At 36.8% G+C, this 21252-nt stretch overlaps 1 protein-coding gene and 1 long non-coding RNA gene across 2 annotated transcripts in view; both read left to right on the top strand.

Moving 5' to 3' along the window:
• The window catches only part of LOC135969261 (uncharacterized), a 128225-nt gene extending 126832 nt beyond the window's left edge, over positions 1-1393 (top strand). Inside the window, exon 3 of the long non-coding RNA XR_010584433.1 lies at positions 1342-1393. This is a non-coding gene — a long non-coding RNA (uncharacterized lncRNA). The remainder of the gene's footprint in view (positions 1-1341) is intronic.
• Positions 1394-11937: 10544 nt separating this feature from the next.
• Positions 11938-18884, top strand: ITM2A (integral membrane protein 2A). The gene is made up of 6 exons (XM_005594014.5): positions 11938-12164; positions 15716-15847; positions 16128-16325; positions 16575-16685; positions 17777-17927; positions 18079-18884. Exons 1-6 carry the CDS (start codon positions 12054-12056, stop codon positions 18165-18167), a joined length of 792 nt encoding a protein of 263 aa, XP_005594071.1. The 5' UTR covers positions 11938-12053; the 3' UTR covers positions 18168-18884.
• Positions 18885-21252: the final 2368 nt, after the last annotated feature.

The following is a 21252-nucleotide window of genomic DNA, read 5'->3' as shown; positions in this document are numbered from 1 at the left end:
GCTCTTATGCCAGGCTGGATAATCTGCTTTAGAGAAAGCATTCTGAATCCCTAGGAGCTTGGTCCCCACCTTATTACTTGTTACTCAACCTGTGTTTCCTCCACTTTACTCCTCTTAGAGGTAAGGGAGGAGATTCCACATTAAGGTGATGAATTTGAGCCATGAGCAAGAGCAAACTTTTCTTTCCCAGGTTATGAAATTAAACAGAAGCAGAAGCTGTTACCAGTGTTATCTGCAGATAGTTAAAATGTTGCTACTTTAAGAAACACTCTTGGCCGGGAGCGGTGGCTCAGCCTGTAATCCCAACACTTTGGGAGTCCAAGGCTGGTGGATCACCTGAGGTTGGGAGTTGGAGACCAGCCTGACCAACATGAGGAAACCCCGTCTCTACTAAAAATACAAAATGCCTGTAATCCCAGCTACTTGGGAGACTGAGGCAGGAGAATTGCTTGGATGTATGAGGCAGAGGTTGCCATGAGCCGAGATCACGCCATTGCACTCCAGCCTGGGCAATTAGAGCGAAACTCCGTCTGGAAAAAAAAAAAGAGAGAGAGAGAGAGAAAAGAAAGCAAAAGAAGCACTCTTCATAGTTTCTGAATTTAAAGCTAAATTGAGCATTTAAAAAAAAATTTTGGCTGAGATTAGTAAAGTATATCTTCTTCCAAGGGAAAAAACAAAACAAAACAAAACGGAGAAAAACTTTGACCAAAGTTTCTTGTTGTTAAAAGACTTTTACAAAACAATTTAAGGAGAGGTAACCAAATGTTGGTAAATGGATACTAAAGTACAGCTAGAGAGAAAGGTTATGCTCTAGTGTTTTATAGTACTATAGGGTGCTACATGAACAATTTAATGTGTATTTTCAAATAGCTAGAAGAGTGACTTTTCAATACTCCCAACACACACAAGGTAAATATTTCAGGTGATAAATATGTTAATTTCCTTGGTATGCTCATTATACATTGTATAAAATATTAAAATATTACCCCGAACCCCATAAATATGTACAATTATTATATGTCAATTTAACAATAAAAGCAATAAAAGCATAAAAGAATAATTTGCTTCTAATACTTAAAATATAAATCTTGATTTTAGATAATTTTGTCTATTAAATATAATAGTCAATTTGTGACTCTAAAAATTAAGAAAACAATACTTTAAAAAATGAACTGCTACAGAGTTGCAGTTACATTGAAGATTCGTATCACTAACATTGTTGAAAAACTTGGTAATTTGTCACTTTGTCAACTATACATCTAAAATAGTTTTAATTTTTTTTCCTGAAACCAAAACAACTGTATTTCTTCATTCATCCATCTGAATCTGTATTTCTTGTAGCAGTACTTGTAAGCAAGGAAGTGCCAAAAGACCATGGATTGAAGAGCCAAAGATATTTTATATTATTTAAAACAAGCGTTATTATAATGAAAGTGACTCATATACAAAATGTAAAGATCTAAAACTGAAGCCTAAAATAATAATATCTGGATAGTTTCTCTGCTTAAAATGTTCCAAAGTTGGCCAGGTGCAGTGGCTCACGCCTGTAATCCCAGCACTTGGGGAGGCCGAGATGGGCAGATCACAAGGTCAGAAGTTCAAGACCAGCCTGACCAACATGGTGAAACCCGTCTCTACTAAAAATACAAAAATTACCCCGGCATGATGGTACTCACCTGTAATCTCAGCTACTTGGGAGGCTGAGGCAGGAGAATCCCTTGAACCCAGCAGGCGGAGGTTGCAGTGAGCTGAGTTGATGCCACTGTACTCCAGCCTGAGCGACAGAGCAAGACTCCATCTCAAATAAATAAATAAATAAAAGTCCCAAAGTCACAATGATTTACTCACATGACTTCATATAATTTCATTAGAGATAATGTTTCTATAATTTTTTCTTTTCCTTCTCTTTCTTTTTTTTTTTTTTCTTTTGTAGACAAGGTCTTGCTCTGTCACCCAGGCTGGAGTGCAGTGGCACAATCTCTGCTCACCACAGCCTCCGCCTCCTGGGTTCAAGTGATTCTCCTGTGTCAGCCTCCCAAGTAACTGGGATTACAGGTGCCTGCCACCACACTTGGCTAATTTTTGTATTTTTAGTAGAGACAGGGTTTCACCATGTTGGCCAGGCTGGTCTTGAACTCCTTACCTCAGGTGATCCACCCGCCTCGCGCTCCCAAAGTGTTGTGATTACAGGTGTGAGCTACTGCTCCCGGCCACTTTCTGCTTCTTTGTTCTTCTCTCCTTTTCCTTTCTCCTTTTCCTCTTGAAGCCAAGAACCATAGGTGGATTCTTAGTTGCCTCCCATATAGTTATTCCCTTTCTTCTTCCTAGTTACAAGAAACCCGATTTTGTTTACCCCACAAAACCTAGTATTTCCTCAGACCTAAGAATGACCTTTGAATAGGCTAAGCCAATCATGGGAGTTCCATTTCTTTTGCCAATAATTGATTTAAGAATGAACATATGGGCCAACAAGACACCAAGGAAAGTCTGCTGAGAAACTTCTGAGAAAGACCCCAAAGTTTGTGCTTATAACAGTTACTCTAGACTATCTCAAAGGTTAAGACAGAGATAAGGAACACTAACTGGGTCCTCATTCTAAGATATAATTGGTTATATTCTTCATTACTCCAGCAAGGCTGAAGTTGTTTCCATTTACTCAAAACAAGGAACATTGTCTTGACCACTGGGGCTATGTGTAGCTACGTTGTAATTAAAAATAGAGTGTCTTCATGACTATATATGGGATCTCTCTTACAAATTCATGCTCTGCTTTGGAAAATTTCGTGGCATTGGCATTGGTTTACATGAAATACCTTAGTGATATGGAGTCCTCAAATGGCAAGCACTATAAGGTCACGTTTTCAGACTGTTACTGATAATATATGATACTGGTAGTGAAAGGCGAGGGACACCTCAGTTATATACTGAGGCAGCATGGTGTGGTGGATAGAAAACTAAACCTAGAATTAAGATACCTACGTTCTGGCCCAAGCTACCTCCCAGTTGTGTGACTGGGCAAGTCTTAAACCCTTAGAATCTCAGTTTCTTCATCTGTCAATAGGAGCTGAGAACTCTACCCAGATGAAGACAGAGGTTTTATGGCATCAAATTAAATAAGGAGTGTAAAACTAATGCCATTCTATGTAGACTGAACAAATAATTATTCTATTGTAGAAGATTTTAAACATCTTTAGGGTAGAGAGTATCCTTCATATTTCTGAATGTTCTGCATAGCAGAGAGTCGGGCATATAAAAAAAGCTCAGTGGAGATTTGTTGATTGGTGAATTAAAATAATGAAATAGCATAAGCAGAATAGTCTCCCCTTATTTTTCCACTTATTTTTCTCCTTGTTTCTTCCCAGAGATAAACAATTGCTAATGACTAATGGGTTCAATTCAATTAAAAAATTATATTGAGTCTCCTCTTTGTAACAGGCAACTGTCTAAGCACTGCCAAGGATGCAAAGGTGAGTCAGACAGGGGCTAAAAAGAAAAAAAAATAGTTTACCAGAATTGACTTATTTCATTGTATGTATTTTCCTTCTTAATCTCCTAGTGTAGTGAATTATAATGAGAATTTTTAAAATGTGAAACATCTTTGCATTCCTGGGATAAACCCTATTTGTTAATCCTATAGTTACACATTTACTGTTGGTTTTATTTAGTTAATATTCTACTAAGGGTGTTGTATTTGCTTTTAAAAAGCATGGATGTAAAACTTGCTTTTCCTGTATTTCTCTGTTTGTTTTTGTAATAAAAATTTCTCTAACCAGTAAAAATAAGATAGGGGCTGATAGAGGTAAGAGATTAATAGAACAATGCATTATTTAAAATAGCATCAACATGCAAACCTACTTCATTATTTATTGGCAAAAGTGAGTTCCAGAATCTCTGCAGTCACTGCAAAAGCACGGGACCTCAATTTGTCTCTTAGAAATGGTTCTGCAGACACATTGACCAATGGAACAGAATAGAGAACCTAGAAATAAGACTACATTCCTACAGTCATTTGATATTTGACAAATGTGACAAGAACAAGTAATGGTGAAAAGCATTCCCTATTTAATAAATGGTGCTGGGAGAACTGGCTAGTCATATGCAGAAAACTTAAACTGGGCTCCTTCCTTACACCATATACAAAATCATCTCCAGATGGATTAAAGACTTAAATGCAAAACCTAAAACTATAAAAACCCTAGAAGAAAACTTAGGCAATGCCATTCAGGACATAGGCATAGGCAAATATTTCATGATGAAAATGCTAAAATCAAGTGCAACAAAGCAAAAATTGACAAATGGGATCTAATTTAACTAAAACTCTGCAAAGTAAAAGAAACTATCATCAGAGTGAACAGACAACCTACGGAATCAGAGAAACTTTTTTCAATATTTTTATCTGAAAAACATCTAACATCCAGAGTCTACAAGGAACTTATATAAATTTACAAGAAAAAAACAAACAATCCCATTAAAAATTGGGCAAATGACATGAACAGACACTTCTCAAAAGAAGACATACATGTAGCCAACAAATATTTGAAAAAAAGCTCAACATCACTGATCATTAGAGAAATACAAATCAAAACCACAATGAGATCCCATCTTATGCCAATCAGAATGGCTATCATTAAAAAGTTAAGAAACAACAGATACTGGTGAGGTTGTGGAGGAAAAGGAACCCTTTCACACTGTTGATGGGAGTATAAATTAGTTCAACCATTGTGGAAGACACTGTGATGATTCCTCAAAGACCTAGAGGCAGAAATACTATTTGACCCAGCAATCCCATTACTGGGTATATTCCCAAAGGAATATAAATCATTCTGCTATAATGATACATGCATGCATATGTTTATTGCAACACTATTGGCAATAGCAAAGACATGGAATCTACCCAAATGCCCATCAACGATAGACTGGATAAAGAAAATAGTGGTACATATACCATGAGATACTATTCAGCCATAAAAAGGAACAAGATCATGACTTTGCAGGGACATGAATGGAGATGGAAGCCATTATCCTTAACAAACTAATGCAGGAACAGAAAAACAAACACGGCATATTCTCATTTATAAGTGGGAACTAAATAATGAGAACATATGGACACATTGTGGGAGGAAAACACACACTGGGGCCTGTTGGAAGATGTGGTGTTGGAGGAGGGAGAGGATCAGAAAGAAGAGCTAATGGATTCTCAGCTTAATACCTGGGTAGTGGGAAGTGCAGCAAACCACTATGGCTCACGTTTACCTATGTAACACACCTGCACATGTACCCCTACACTTAAAAGTTGGAAATAAAAAAATAGTTTTGTCCATTTTTCATCAGGAAAGCAAATCAGAACTGCAAACTCCACAGACACCCTCACACATACAAAACACAAAAATGAAGATGATACTAGTAAGGACTAAGAACAGTATCAATATTTTTTTAGTTTAAAGTGCAGTGTGTAATGGGAAGAACTTTACTATCCTACACTATATACCTTCAATACAAAATACAATAGATGTGCCTTGGAGGGTTCCAGTTAAAATTTCTTTGGATGTGTAATATGGTGGTGTGATTTAGAGAAACTGGACTCAAGAAAATATGCTCATTAAAACACACACACACACACACACACACACACAAACACACACACACACAGAAAGAGAGAAAGATATTGAAAGAGAGAGACGGAGAGAAAAAATCTTGTGCATAGTTGATTTGGTGGAAGAATTTTTTGGTTTCTTTGAATTTCCAACATGGACATATAAACAATTATAGATAACTTTATTTTGAGTTGTTGGGGAGATACTTTTAGTGCATTTGTGATGCAGATTTAGAATTCTAATGGTTTTCTTGCAGAAGTGTCTTTGGAAAATATTGCTGTATAGGTGGCAGAATCATGCTTTGCCCAGTCTCAGCACATTCATCATATTTGTCAAATATCCTTGTTAATCAGTCATTATATCCTCTTCCTAGTTTCTTCACAATTTCATAGAATAAATTTGTCTTTGAAGTGAATTGATTTCCTTGGTCATTCCTATGTATACATCCATTTTTCTTATGTGTGTAAGCCTTCTTTTTCTTCAATAGAAACTCTAGGCATTAATTGAGAATAGATTTATTCTCAAGCTTTTTATAAATAAAGGACCAAGTAAGATCCCAACGTCACATAACTAAAAGTTTCAACACAAAAAGAGTGCCAAAAGGGAAGCTGAATTAGGGTACACCAGGATGAGATACCTAATAGCTGCCTTGCAAGGTTTACAGGAATGCAGAAGTAAGTCTTTAGCAGTCCAACTAAAGAGGTCTTATTAAAGCTTAAAATTCAAGGAGTAACATGTCAGTGGGGGAGGAAATAATTATCCTTATTTGGAAGAATTGTTGACATTCGTATCACTACCTATTTCCATTGATAGATGCTATGATTATTATTCTAATCTGCTCTATTTAGTAGCGTCTTTTAAATTATAAATCTTCATGCCAAATGTGAGGAAAGGAGGCATTTGCTCTGTATTAGTTGCAACATAAACAGAACATGGGAGAAGACACCCCTTTCTTCCCAAGGTGTGTGGACAATATTTTTGTTTGTAGGATTTTTCTCAATAAGGTGGAGACATTAAAATTTAAGCTGCTAAAACATAAGTTAAAATTCTGAGAGTATAATTTCCCTAACTTGAAAATCAGGAAGTATAACTGATGTATTGATGAAGAACAGAACAAAAGCTGTCACATACTACAGTGTTCCTCTATGCAGGACCTCTCTTTTTGCACTAGCACAGAAACTAGCGACCACACTGAGGTATAAACAGTACCTTTTGTGGACCTTGAGTTTGAAATGGGGGGATTCTCAAAGCTGGGTTTTCCAATCATGGTCTGATGTAATTGTTTTGGGAATAACAAGAAGTCAAGTATGTGCCATTGACCTGACTATAAACTTAGAGCATTCCTCTGTTGTGTATGCCTTTCTGGCTTCTATATTACCAAGATGCCATCATACTTTAGAATAGTTGGAGGCTTTGGGGTATGAATGCATTGTAGTTAGTGTCAAATAAAAATAGTAAAATTAAAATAAAAAACAAAACTGCAAAACAGGAACAATCAAGGTAAATTACGTAACATAAAACAACTTTGGATTTTATGTTCTTTAAGACTAAACTAGGAATTACAATTGCGTTTCAATTATGTTGAAACACAAACAAAACCAAATATGAAGGTAAAAAGAATATTTGGTTTAACAATCATATATAAAAAATGTAAGTGCCTGTGCTTTCATTGAATGGGAACCTAACTTTGAATCTGTCACAAAGACAGTTTACTATCACTTGGTGTTATAGTATGGAGCAATTGAACCAAGTGGGTATTCACAAAAGCATTACTGGCACTAGATGTGAGTTTCTCACTTGCATTTCTCAGAACTAGAACACAGAAGTTCTTCATAGAACTTCTATGAAGTTCTAGTTCTCATAAGACCTTTCAGATACCAATCCACAATGCTATTTTAAAAGTCCCCAAAGATAGTCTGAGATGAGATTAGAAATTTTACACAATTTAGAAAGGTGCATTGAAAGTGAAAACATTTTTATCAGATGTCCTTAGTTGTTCTATGTGGCAAAAAAGCAAAGTGATTTTTATAAATTGGGGTGGCACACAACTTCTCAACCTCCATTATATAACCACAACATTATGATGGGATGATGGAATCTTTTCTCATATTTAAGAAAATGTTGCATCCTCCTATTATCATAGCTCACTCAGCCTACAGATAAAACGTTAAATGGACTAGAGAAACAATAATCTATTCCAGAAAGCAAATGCCTTCTATTACTTTCACTAGGGAGCACTAGCTCTGCTGCCAGGATCGAGCTATGTGTACAGGGAAAGAGTACACCTAGAAAATAGCCTGGCTCTTTAAAGATCTAAACCAAACTTTCGGAATTATACCCAGAAACAGATGGCTGGCCAGCTCTCTGTGTAGCTGCTTCATTGTTGACAGAAGTAACTGGAGAACTCAGAAGAAATATGCTTTAGGATCAGTAGCCTATAGTCATGGGTAGACTAGGAAAGTCTTAAGAAGGTTTCAAACGTGATTAGTCCTGAATAAAATTCTAAGCAGGAATTACTGTTTGCAATATGGGGAGGAGATTCATGCTTCATTGCCCTAGAGAATATTCTGATTATTTTCTTCTGCTTTAAAACCAGCTCTCTTCTTGATTTTCCCATTTTCTTTAGTGGCAGTAAGACAATATAGTGGCTAAGAATATAAACACTGACTACCTGGGTTAGAATTTGACTTCGAGCATGTTATCTAACCTCTTGGAAATTCAGTTTCTTTATCAATTAAATGGAGTATATAATGATACTTCACAGAGTTGTGGTAAAGATTAAGTGACATAATCAATTTAAAGGGCTTAGCACAGAAATCTGGCATTTAGTGTGTTCAACAAATGTTTCGTATTAAGGGCACCATTTTCCCAGTCTGGAATTCTCATTCATTCAAAACAAAATCATTTTTTTTTCCTAATGCTTCTCCTTCATATGATTTATTCTAGCAGCAGGCCTTGTAAAGAATGGCTCCTAGAATTCTTTGGAAGTTGTTCTTTTGTTTTCAGTGTTTCAATTATCAATAGTTCACCACCTGTCACCAGGAATGTAGAAGAGCACCCCCAACTGGTTTCCCAATACATTTGCTGTCAGATTAATCTTCCTAAATAGAGTGCTGGGTGTGAGGCCATTGCAAATGTGCTAGTCATTTAAACATTGCTAGTAGCATTGGCTGTGGGTGGACCTATTCTGCTGGTTTGTAGAATTGTTATATCCTACTCCACAGCATAAGCCCAGTGTTCCCACTACAAAAACTGGAGAAACCACAACAAGTACGTCATTGCCATTGGTATAGTAATGATGTGCTCTGTAAGGACAAGAGTGTATCTGCTTTGCTCACCACTGTATTCTTATGCCAATCACAGCACAAGGCACATAGTAGATCCTCAGTAAATATTTGATTAATGAATACATGAGTTAATGGGCGAAATGGTATTATAGATACCCTTATTGGTTTAGCTTTGTGTGATTGCATTTGTGGTAATTTCAGAAGATCATTCAAAGAAAGTTGACATCATTGCTTGGCATTCAATTACATGCCATGTTCCATTCAGACCAACTTATGATAATTTAGTCATCATTTGGCATGTGAGAACAGGGAAGTCATTTATAAACTTGAATGGTATGCATTCAGATATAGTTAACAATGTGAGCTAGAATCAGCATAGAAGCCAGATCCCCATTTCCAAAGACAAGAAAGTGAGAGAAATTGATTCTAGAAAAAAGAAGTTGTTGCTGGGAAGGAGAGAATACAAGAAAGAGCCTAGCCGAGAACCATTTTTTTTTAGTAGATGGAAATGTGTTCACTACTGATTTCAACCCTAGGAGCAAGTGGCAGCTTATATTTTGCAATTCAAAAAGTATTCAGGAACTATTTAACCTTCCTGGAATGGATACAAACAATGGGTGTTGTTGCTACTCTATGATCCTAACACAAGTATTCTTTTATATATTGAGAAGGAAACTGTGGTATCTGCCAACTTGAGACTGTGCCTGCATCACATATGTCCAACAGTAGCAAAGACCCATACCTAAAAGAGGATGCAGTATTAACAAATAGGAGATGGCCAAATTCTTCAAAATGCAAAAGAGAAGTTAGATGTCAATTTACGTGACTATTCTTAGAAGTTTAACCTTTTCCAATAAGACCTATATTCAGGTATTGTGGGATTTTAAGCAGTTCTAGAATGTTAAGAATGGTTGAAGGGTAAATAATAATAATAATAATAATAATTCTTATAAGCTTGACAAATGCATATGTTAACAGAATAAAATAACAATCCCGGGATAACAAGACATTTCACTCTCTATCCTTTTCATAATAATTTAAAAGGTATTTCCTCTTGCATCACACCAAATAATCCTCACAGCAACAGGACACAAATGAAGAAACTGACACCTGAGAAGATGAAGTGACTTGCTCAATATTATGTACCCAGAAATTGATCACATACTCCCTCATTATCATAATTTAGGTTTATTCATCTGAAAATAAATGAAAATAATCTTTGCTCCTTCTGCCTGACCACATTTCAGGAAATATATACTAAGATAATATGTTACAATCCCTCCCAGAACCTTTCACTTACTAAGTAAATGTGTAAGAGCAACCATTTGTTCAGCCATCTGTGTGGTGTGGATCACAGGGCCAGACTAGCACAGACCATAGTGGAGATGTCACAAAGGTGATTGCAAGCAGAAGGCAACTGTAAAGAGAAACATTCTAGGAAGGTGAGAGTTCCTCAGCTTACACTAAAGGTTGCCTGATAAATATTAAATTATAATGGCCAATCGTGAGCAATAATAAGTGAAAGAACATAGGATGCCAATATTTCTAAGCAAACTCAAACATTCTGCTTTTTAAGATTCTGGCCCTAAGTAAGGCACAGGCTCCCCACTGTTCCCCTCCATCCACTTTCCCATCTGTGGCCTATCCAAGAAAATGAATGCTGTCTTCACAAAGGTCCCACAGTGGAAACAGGCGACAGGCTTCTGAGTCAAGGAAACATCAGTGGGAAAAATGCCAAGTTGGAATTTTTCGGATGGAGGGGTGGCGACTTAACATATTTAAGTCTGTTTCTTAGGTAGATGAGTAGATGGTAAATTATGTAGCAAAAGCTGTTTCTTTGTTTTGTTTTGTTTGATGCTGTTGTTTTGGTAAGTGCTACTGTCTTCACACAACAGACCTTTCTCCTGTCTTCTGCAGCGGGACTATTTATAAACTGTGTACCAGTGCTACCCAAGTCACCAACCTCCAAAGTCTGAATTGTACTTGGTAAGGTTCTCCATCAGTATCACTAACCTGGAAAAACTGACTGTGAAGAAACAGCTTGATTATACTGGCTGCACATGTAAATGTTCCAAGAATAATTTCTAACTCAGCCCCTTTGAAGTTACTGTTTTTTCCTCCATTAGATCGGTATTAGCATCTGGCTAAATTTTGTATCCTCCAGCTCCACCTCCACCTTCCTGAACACATAAGTACTTGTACACACAAACGCTAACACACACACATACACACACACACACACACGTTTGTTTTTTTCCCTGTAGGTTTCACAGCTGGTGGCTGAACAGAAACAGTCTCTGGGTTGAGACTTTGCACTAGTTTCCCTAACCTGGAAGAGTGAAAAATCTAGATTATTTCAGGAATTTATTATAAGCTTTCCACCCTTCTCTGTCTCATCATGTCTTATCTACAAAATGGGGTGCTGGGGAGGCAGGAGCCCTATCTTTCTGATCTAGCATCCCCTTAGGTTGAGATATTAAAATTGCAAAACACAAGCAAGCAAATATTAAAAAATAGCAGTTTGTTGAAAGAATGAACTGGGTAACGATAAACAGGCTTCTAGGTGTTCTTTAAAAGAAAGATATTATTATCAAGGAACAAAACCTTTGTAGAACGGCGCTTTTGGGGCCTGGGTGGGTCCAGAGCTAAGGAAGTTTGAGTTACTGCCAAGCTACAGTCCCAGGCCCTGCGGGGAGTCAGGTCCAAGTTTGAGAAAACAGTCAGAGTCAGGGGCTATTGTGGCCTGGACAGAGGCAGACAGACAAGACACAGCAGGCTTCCTTCCTGTCTTGCTCTTATCTGAAGTTGCAGAGAGTGGGTGGGAGCATGCCTGAGGTGCAGGTGAGGCACGTTTAGCCTGAGCTGGCCAAGGGCTCCACTTCCCCTCCTCCTCCCCCCGTGGCAAATCCGCCCCACCTCGCAAACCCCCAACTCAGGCACTTGGGCCCCTTTTGGGCCCCCTCTCGCTCCTCCCTTTAGGCACTTCCCTGGGCCCGCCCACGGTCTCCCCCCAGTTTGGGACTGCGTCATAAGTATCCCAGACCTCGGCTTGCAGTAGTGTTAGACTGAAGATTAAGTAAGTGCTGTTCGGGCTAGCAGGATCTCCTCTTGTAATCTGCAGCCCAGGACGCTGATTCCAGCAGCGCCGTACCGCGCAGCCCGAGGATTCACTATGGTGAAAATCGCCTTCAATACCCCCACCGCGGTGCAAAAGGAGGAGGCGCGGCAAGACGTGGAGGCCCTCCTGAGCCGCACGGTCAGAACTCAGATACTGACCGGCAAGGTAGCTGTCCCAGGGCGGGGTTGGGAACGGGTGGGCGAAGGAAAGAGGGCTGGTAGCAAAGGAGAAAATGAAGTTTCCCTGGGAGGGCCCCTCTTGCGCCTCTTACGCTGTCTCTGGGGTTTACCCGGTCGTCTCGGTTCTGTCTCCTCGCGGCACCTTCTGCTTACCGCACCCTATGTCACTCTGCATTCCCGTGTGTCGTGCCATGTTCAGTCTGTTCCAGCCCACACCACCTATCCTGGAGGGATGTCAGAGAGAGTTTGAGGAGATGCCCTGGGACTGGTTGTCATTGTCTCTTGGGTAACGTGTAGGGACCTGGGGATCAAGGAGGGGCATGTCGCCCAGTCCCCACCTCCAGGGACGCGCATAGTCTCCCCAGGAACAGAGGGGACACAAGGGGGTGAGCAAGACCGGGAGATTTAACATTTCTTTCTTTCCTTTTGGTGTGGATGAAGTTCTAAGACTCTAAATCTTTCTACGATCTCTGAGTGTTCGTGGAGGTGGGGTGAGGAGCAAAGGGCACTTTTAACTCCAAGCAGTATGGGTTGGGGCAAGCGGTCTGCTTGAGCGCGCGAGTATTTTCAGTTTCTCTCTGGTCACAGGTGGCTTTAAACATTAGATAAAGGAGCTGTCAAAATTGAGGTTAGGTCTTAATGCCAATTTAGGGTGTTCACTGTGCCCTTTTACTGCAAGAGCCTAGTATATTTTTAGAGTGGTATTTCCTAAAGAAAACACTCTTCTCTTGTAAAAACAAATCTGGGGATACTTTTCAATTTTTTTTATTTTTATTTTTCTTGTTGAACAACATCCCCTTCCCTCTATATAGAGATCTGAAGCAGGTCCAGTGTTGTAATTTAAACTACTAGCTTTGACAGGAACTGGGGAAGCTCTTCCCCAAAATGTTGTCCATTATTTATTTAGTCCTATTTCTATTTCTTTTAAACACCTACTATGTTTTCAGGGTTCGTATACCACTCCTCAGTATAATCTCAATTTTAAAGGGCAATAGTATTTTCTTCGTGTTCTATGAAATCTGGAAAGTGTTGGAGCTTGCAGATCTGTCCTAACTTGTGTTGTTCTCTATACAGTTTTAACTTTTGTGTTCAAAGTGGAGATATAAAAAGTCCTTCGAGTTAAACGAGAATCCATGTAGTAAAAGTTGATTGTACACACAATTTGAAATGTTAATGTGCTTATCCAGCGTTTTATTAAGGAAACTTTCAATATTAAATCCTGAAATAAAACTAGCTTTTGTGTATTATACATTTTAGAGCTCAAAAGTAACACCCTCTTGCATTGTTGAGGTTTTGATTAAATGACAGAGGTCAAATATGTAATTGTTCTCCTGCTTAGTTTGTAGGTTAAACATGGTCAGATTTTTTGGGAGGTCTAATTAGAGGCCAGTAGTTAAATATAGCCACACAGTAATCCTTTTTTTTTTTCTCATCGCGAAGCATTTCATGACTTGTAGATAGATTCAGTTAATATGCAAGCAATACTTCTGCCAGGACTGTGGTGCGATGAGGAATAAACAAAACTGAGCCTTTGCACTTTGATTATACTTTGCTGTTAGGTTTTGGAGAAAATGTAACAGGATCCTTACCTGGCCACTACAGGACACTGATAAAAATACTTGATATATTGTATTGTAATACATTGATCAGCTAGCTCACTAGAGGTTGAGCATGACAAATATGATGTCAGACATAGTGTACAATCACTTCAAAAGAGTTCCAAGAGAAATTAGCTATGGTAATTGATGGCTCACACCAACCTGAAATCCAATAGATATAAATGAAAACAAAAAAATCCTTATTTCTAGCATGTAATATCTTATGAAATTGAAATTCTAATATTTAGGACTTGCTTAATAATAAACTTCCTGAATTATTGAAAGAATAAATGAAATTACAAGGCAAACTGTTCTTCTTATGTCTCAGTTGCCAGAAAAAATAAATGTATTTATCTCAGAATTTCAAATTAAGCTATTATGTGACTTATGAGCAAGTTACTTTATCTTTATGAAACTCATTTTAATCATCTAAAATATAATTTTTAAGTCTCCAGTTCTAGATTATTGTACAGTAATTCCAAATCAAAATTTATAGTTCTATCTTTGTAGTACTAATCCTAGTTTAGGGTTTTGTTTTTTAATAAAAATAATTAAAAGATCCTGAAAATTACTGGGACACAGAAAAGCCTTCAAAGTTTATAGAGTACTAATTAATGGAGGGTTTGAACTTAAATAAATTTAGCTAACAAAATGGGAATCTCAAATTTCTTTGACCTTCAAAAAAAAAAAAACATTTTTGGAAAAATAAACCTTTATCAAATGATTGTCTGTCCTTTCATCTGCATTAACTTGAAATCTATGCATTTATTTTCATCAAATGAATTTAAACTCTGATAAACATTAGAGTAGTTGTCCTGAAAAAGAGCTAATGACCTAAAAGACTAAAACAATTCGATTTATATACCCATTTGAATGATTTACCCATTAATGATCAGGGCCTAGGTTTGCTTACTTCATTTATTCAATCCTTGAGTAACAATGTTGCTTAGGATATATTGTGACATACAAATACGGGATTGGAAAGATTGGAGTCTACTGCCCTGGGAAGGGCACAATCAGTTACTTGTTTGCTTTGGATCTTTCTTGTTTCAATCCCAAAACAAATTATTGTTTTAGCAAAATATTACAGTCACTGTTACACAGACAACTTTCCTGTCTAGCTATCACAAATGCTACACTTCAAAATCAAGTGTTCCACCCAGGACTTGGAAAATACTTCATTCATGCAATACACAGTTATAGAATATTGATCGATATTAAGAAACTTTTATTTCTCAGTTAAATTAGGGACATTAAATTTATATCTCTCCCTTCAATATTTTAATTTCCAAAATATAGGGAAAATGACATATACCTTATAGAACTCCTACCTTTAAAACCTAATATTCAGAAAACAGCTTTTTGAAAAATCAGTTAATAAATTAATCAAAGGATACTAATTTTCTTTTAAGTTGACAAACTGATTTGGAAAAAATAATGAAGAAGCAGAACCATATCCCAGAAAGTTGGTGATTATATCAGTGTACTAGTTCAAAAAGTAATTACTTCCGTTTATTGAGTATAATTTCTAGAGATCAGCTTTACCACATTGTGCCTATTATTAATACTATATTATGCATTTTAAAATGTGTTAAGAGTCAATATCGTGTTAAGTGTTCTTAGCAAAATAAAAAATAATATGACATTGCATAAATAAATGGTAATTTTAATTTGGTTCTTGATGCATGTATTTTGAAATAATTTCATATGTATATTTGGGTTTAGAAATGCCAAAATGGAAGGTTAATACAATCAGAGACATTTTTTAACATCTATTAGATTCACAAATTGTCTTGAAATAAATTCAGACTGCAATTAAAATGAGTTAACATTAAAAAAAAAATCTTGGGTTTCAAGGGAGGTAAATTGTATACAAAATCAACTATGTGTCTAAAAGTACAATCTGGTTTTGTTTTTGGTTTTGCTTTTTAATAAATAGGAGCTCCGAGTTGCCACCCAGGAAAAAGAGGGCTCCTCTGGGAGATGTATGCTTACTCTCTTAGGCCTTTCATTCATCTTGGCAGGACTTATTGTTGGTGGAGCCTGCATTTACAAGTACTTCATGCCCAAGGTAATAATAATTATAATTATTATACTTTGAATTACTAGTTGCTAGACATTTAGTAGCGACTTTAAAAATTCTGTAGTGGTAACGAGAGAAAAGAAGATTTAGGGAAAGTTTTCAAGTTGCCTTCCAGTTCATAAAATTGATTTGTCTTCATTGTGATAACTATAGTCAACAAGCCTCGGCTTAACACATAGTACAGTGAATTGATATGAGTGTGAAAAACCATTCAAATATCATGATAGTGAGTATTAGAAGATTGTAATTTTCCCTTTTTGTCTTTTAGAGCACCATTTACCGTGGAGAGATGTGCTTCTTTGATTCTGAGGATCCTGCAAATTCCCTTCGTGGAGGAGAGCCTAACTTCCTGCCTGTGACTGAGGAGGCTGACATTCGTGAGGATGACAACATTGCAATCATTGATGTGCCTGTCCCCAGTTTCTCTGATAGTGACCCTGCAGCAATTATTCATGACTTTGAAAAGGTTTCTCATTCCTATAAATATTCCAGGATTTTATTTTTCCTCTCTCTCTCTCTTTTTTACTTCATTGGCAGGTATTAAATTCATTCATGAATGCACATGTTTTTGAGGCAAAGCCTTTTCATTCTTTTGTTGTTGAATACACATTAGTTGATTTTGAAAGGATGTAGCTGCTTGATCTAATGGTAGTTGGAAAATTTGCAATGTTAATGCCTTCTATGTCTTACCTGACTTTTTTCCTCTACCTAACAGGGAATGACTGCTTACCTGGACTTGTTGCTGGGGAACTGCTATCTGATGCCCCTCAATACCTCTATTGTTATGCCTCCAAAAAATCTGGTAGAGCTCTTTGGCAAACTGGCGGTATGTATTTTAGAAGTCAAATTTTTACATAAGCACCTCCAAGTAATTTTACTTCCTTGTTTTTTTAAAACATAATGAGTTTGGCCAAAACATTTCATTTTATTGAAATATTTTTCAAATAAAAAATGTTGTGAACCTAAAACTGCTCTAAAAAATAAAGATTTTTTTTTTTACAGTCATTATCTGGTATAGGAAAGGATTTAAATAGTGTCCTTAAGAATTTGGGCAAATGACATGAGCAGACACTTTTCAAAAGAAGACATACATGCAGGCAACAAACATTTGAACAAAAGCTCAGCATCACTGAACATTAGATAAATGCAAATCAAAACCACAATGAGATACCATCTCACACCAGTCAGAATGGCTATTATTAAAAAGTCAAAAAATAACAGATGCTGGCTAGGTTGTGGAGAAAAAGGAATGCTTATATACCATTGGTGTTGGTGTAAATTAGTTCAGCCATTATGGAAGGTGCTGTGGTGATTTCTCAGACCTAAAGACAGAAATACTATTAGACCTAGCAATTGCATTACTGGGTATGTGCCAGTAATCATTTTATTATAAAGACACATGCACAAGTGTGTGCATTGCAGCAGTATTTATAATAGCAAAGACATGGAATCAGCCTAAATGTCCGTCAATGATAGACTGGATAAAGAAAATATGATGCATGTACACCATGGGATACTATGCAGCCAAAAAAAAAAAAAAATCACAGAAAAAAACTAAACAAAACAGAGAGATGGATAGAGCTGGAGGCCATTAACCTTACAAACTAACACAGGAACAGAAAACCAAATACCATATGTTCTCACTTATAAGTGGGAGCCAAATGAAAAGAACACATGGTCACATAGAGGGTAACAACACACGCTGCGGTCTTTCAGAGGCTGGAAGATGGGAGAAGGGACAGGATCAGGAAAAATAACCAGTGGGTACTAGGCTTAATACCTGGGTGATTAAATAATCTGTACAACAAACCCCATGACACAAGTTTACTTAAGTAACAAACCTGCACTTTTACTCCTGAACTTCTAATTTAAAAAGGAAAAAGATTTCTCATTTCAATCTTTGGTTTTGATTTTCAGAGTGGCAGATACCTGCCTCAAACTTATGTGGTTCGTGAAGACCTAGTTGCTGTGGAGGAAATTCGTGATGTTAGTAACCTTGGCATCTTTATTTACCAACTTTGCAACAACAGAAAGTCCTTCCGCCTTCGTCGCAGAGACCTCTTGCTGGGTAAGTAACTAATGTATTCCTTCCTTCACCCTGTGTTACACAGTAGAGGCAAGTGGAGGTGGAATACAGGAAAATGTGGGGAACAAGTCTAGATATATTTTCCTTTCCACAAAAATTTCAAAAGCCACTTTTTTTGCACATTTCCTTACAGGTTTCAACAAACGTGCCATTGATAAATGCTGGAAGATTAGACACTTCCCCAACGAATTTATTGTTGAGACCAAGATCTGTCAAGAGTAAGAGGCAACAGATAGAGTATCCTTGGTAATAAGAAGTCAGAGATTTACAATATGACTTTAACATTAAAGTTTATGGGATACTCAAGATATTTACTCATACATTTACTCTATTGCTTATGCTTTTAGTAAAAGGAAAAAAAAAAAAAAAAAGGAACTACTAACCACTGCAAGCTCTTGTCAAATTTTAGTTTAATTGGCATTGCTTGCTGTTTGAAACTGAAATTATATGATTTTCATTTTTTCTTTGAATTTATAGGGTTTAGATTTCTGAAAGCAGCATGAATATGTCACCTAACATCCTGACAATAAATTCCATCCGTTGTTTTTTTGTTTGTTTGTTTTTTTCTTTTCCTTTAAGTAAGCTCTTTATTCATCTTATGGTGGAGCAATTTTAAAATTTGAAATATTTAAAATTGTTTTTGAACTTTTTGTGTAAAATATATCAGATCTCTTAACATTGTTGGTTTTTTTGTTTTTCATTTTGTACAACTTTCTTGAATTTAGAAATTACATTTTTGCAGTTCTGTTAGGTGCTCTGTAATTAACCTGACTTATATGTGAACAATTTTCATGAGACAGTCATTTTTAACTAATGCAGTGATTCTTTCTCACTAATATGTGTATTGTAGAATGCACAAAATTGTGTAGGTGCTGAATGCTGTAAGGAGTTTAGGTTGTATGAATTCTACAACCCTATAATAAATTTTACTCTATACAACCACTCTTTCTTTTATTTCATCACTTGAGATATATTCAATGTGAATAATTAGTATTACTTATTTAGCTTTTGGTGTACCTGTAACAGATCTAAAATTATGAGCCCAACTTTGCCCCCATTCCCACCTACACATATTTATATTTTATAGTTTCATATTTTACTCCCTTTTTGACAGTATATTAATTACTCTTTTATAAATATCCTTTCCATTCTATCCATTCACTCACCCTCATATAAATAAATATTCATTCACTCATTTATTGTCAGGAATGGGAATGGATAGAGTTGTGAGTGAAACACACATAGACCCTGCCCCTATTAAGCATATAGTCTCCTGGGGAGTAAAAGACTTTTTCAAATAATTCAGCTACTTCATTGTAAAGAAGAAATACAGAATGCCTATGAGAGTTTATAATGGCAGGGGTGAGAATCCTGGACTAATAATTAAGTCTCAACTTACTGTGAAATTTGAGCAGAAAGCTGAAGTATGAGTAGTATAAATCAGGTAAATCTCAGGCAGAAGTAATTGAAAGCTAAGTCGCTGAGGCAGGAAGGAATGTGGTTGTTGGTGAAAGTGAAATAAAAAGGGTCCTGAGCACACTGAGTAAAGAGAATTATATGAAAATAAGTTGGAAAATTCGGGAGAGTCCAGATCATGTTGGACACTGTAGGCTATGTGAAAACAAACAAACAAACAAAGAAAAACCTCTTATCTTTGTACTTAAAGTAATAAGAGACATTTGAAGGGTTTTAAGTAGGGTCATGGATGGGAGCAGATTGGTATTTTTAAAAGATTGCTTTGACTGCAATGAGAAAAAATATATTACAGAGAGACAAAAGGGAAAATAGTAAGACCGATTAGGCCATTCCAGTAGTCCAAGCAAAAAATGATAATGGATTGGACAAGGAAAGTTTCAATGATAAAATAAAGAAGAAGAGGAAATAAAGATATATTTTTGGCATAAAAGTATTGGAAAATAATTATAAATTGCATATTTAAAATGAAGTATATCAAGGAGTTTTGTCATTGATGAGTCCCAGGTTTCTGGCTTACATACTTGGATGAAAAATAATATGACTCAGCCCTGCAGATCTCAAAATTTACTTGGGTTAAATAGTTGGAAATTGATGTTTGATGTGCCATTCAGAGTTTCAGCAGAAAACAGATGTCACCCTCAAACAGGACAATGAAGAGAGGTTAATAAAGTGACAAAGTATAAAGTGTAAAGTGAGTTACTAAATAATAAGTCTCAATGAAGTTCACTAGGATTAACAACACTGGTGAGCCCTCATGACCTCTATTCTTGAAGAAGCAAGGGGGAAGACTAGCTATAGGTGAAGACTTTCCCTGACAGGAGCTGCAGTCTTTGGTAGAGGGACACAACTACTTTGTCCTTTAATCTCCTGTTGGTGTCTCCCATTGACCAAACTCAACTGGAAGCCAGAAGAAAAAGAGTGCCTTGATGCAATTCACAAAGGACAGCACCCTTGGTACAAGCAGAACAGATGAGTGAAGAGTGGCTCTGAAGAATCTGGGAATATCCAGCATAGCCCACGTTACTTTTCTCCACAGCGTTCACTCTTTTTGCTTATCCAGATAAAATATTCATGTCCTCAGCATAGAGAACACATAAATTCTCATTAGCTACCATCCAGTTTCAAGATATTGTCAATTCTACATTTCGACCTAAAACTAAAATGTTAGCCACCACCATTACTCTTTATATAAGGCAATGTCAGTGGGAAGAGGGAAAAAGAAGTCAAGAAAAGCATGGCTGCTTCATTTCTTGATTTCCAGCTGTTAAGGAGTCATAAGTTGGTCATCATAATTTTCTTCTTACACAACCAATTCCTTATCTTTCTATGCCATCTGCAACATCTTGGCTGGATGGGTTTTGTTTTACCTAGTGGAATAATTCAGATATGTCTCACTGCAGGGTTTGAGTTGTTGGAAATCTTGTATTTGTTGCAGTTTTTCACTGAAAATGGTCAATTGGCCAGGAAGGAGAAAAGGCATCCGAGTGAATCTTTTGAGTTCCAGTCAGTAATAGTTTTCCTTGGTTCCACTGTTTAGTAGCAGTACAATTTTCCCTTGATAATCATAATCAATCACCTCAGTAAGTACAACAATTATTTCTCTGCCTGTTGGTTTGTGGAGAGCCCCAAATCACTAAGAATCAGTCTCAGGATCCAATTTAATTGAACTATGACTTAATTTTCTGGTGAAAGTTCTCCATCCCTGAGCAGCAGGACTTATACACCCACTGTATTAATCTGTTATTGCACTGCTATAAAGAGATACCTGATACTGGGTAATTTATAAAGAAAATAGGTTTAATTGGCTCACAGTTCTGCAGGCTTAACAGGA

The sequence above is a fragment of the Macaca fascicularis genome, chromosome X, assembly GCF_037993035.2.
Source record: "Macaca fascicularis isolate 582-1 chromosome X, T2T-MFA8v1.1".
Lineage (NCBI taxonomy): Eukaryota > Metazoa > Chordata > Mammalia > Primates > Cercopithecidae > Macaca > Macaca fascicularis.
The sequence above is the reverse complement of the archived record's forward strand: the minus strand, read 5'-3'. Positions and strand labels throughout refer to the sequence as shown.

Bases quoted from the DNA above. Each gene is read 5' to 3' on its own strand.
- ITM2A (XM_005594014.5), top strand. From the start codon at position 12,054: ATGGTGAAAATCGCCTTCAATACCCCCACCGCGGTGCAAAAGGAGGAG. The intron at 15,848-16,127 runs GTAATAATAATT...TTTGTCTTTTAG, and splicing joins ACAAGTACTTCATGCCCAAG to AGCACCATTTACCGTGGAGA. The intron at 16,686-17,776 runs GTATGTATTTTA...TTTGATTTTCAG, and splicing joins AGCTCTTTGGCAAACTGGCG to AGTGGCAGATACCTGCCTCA.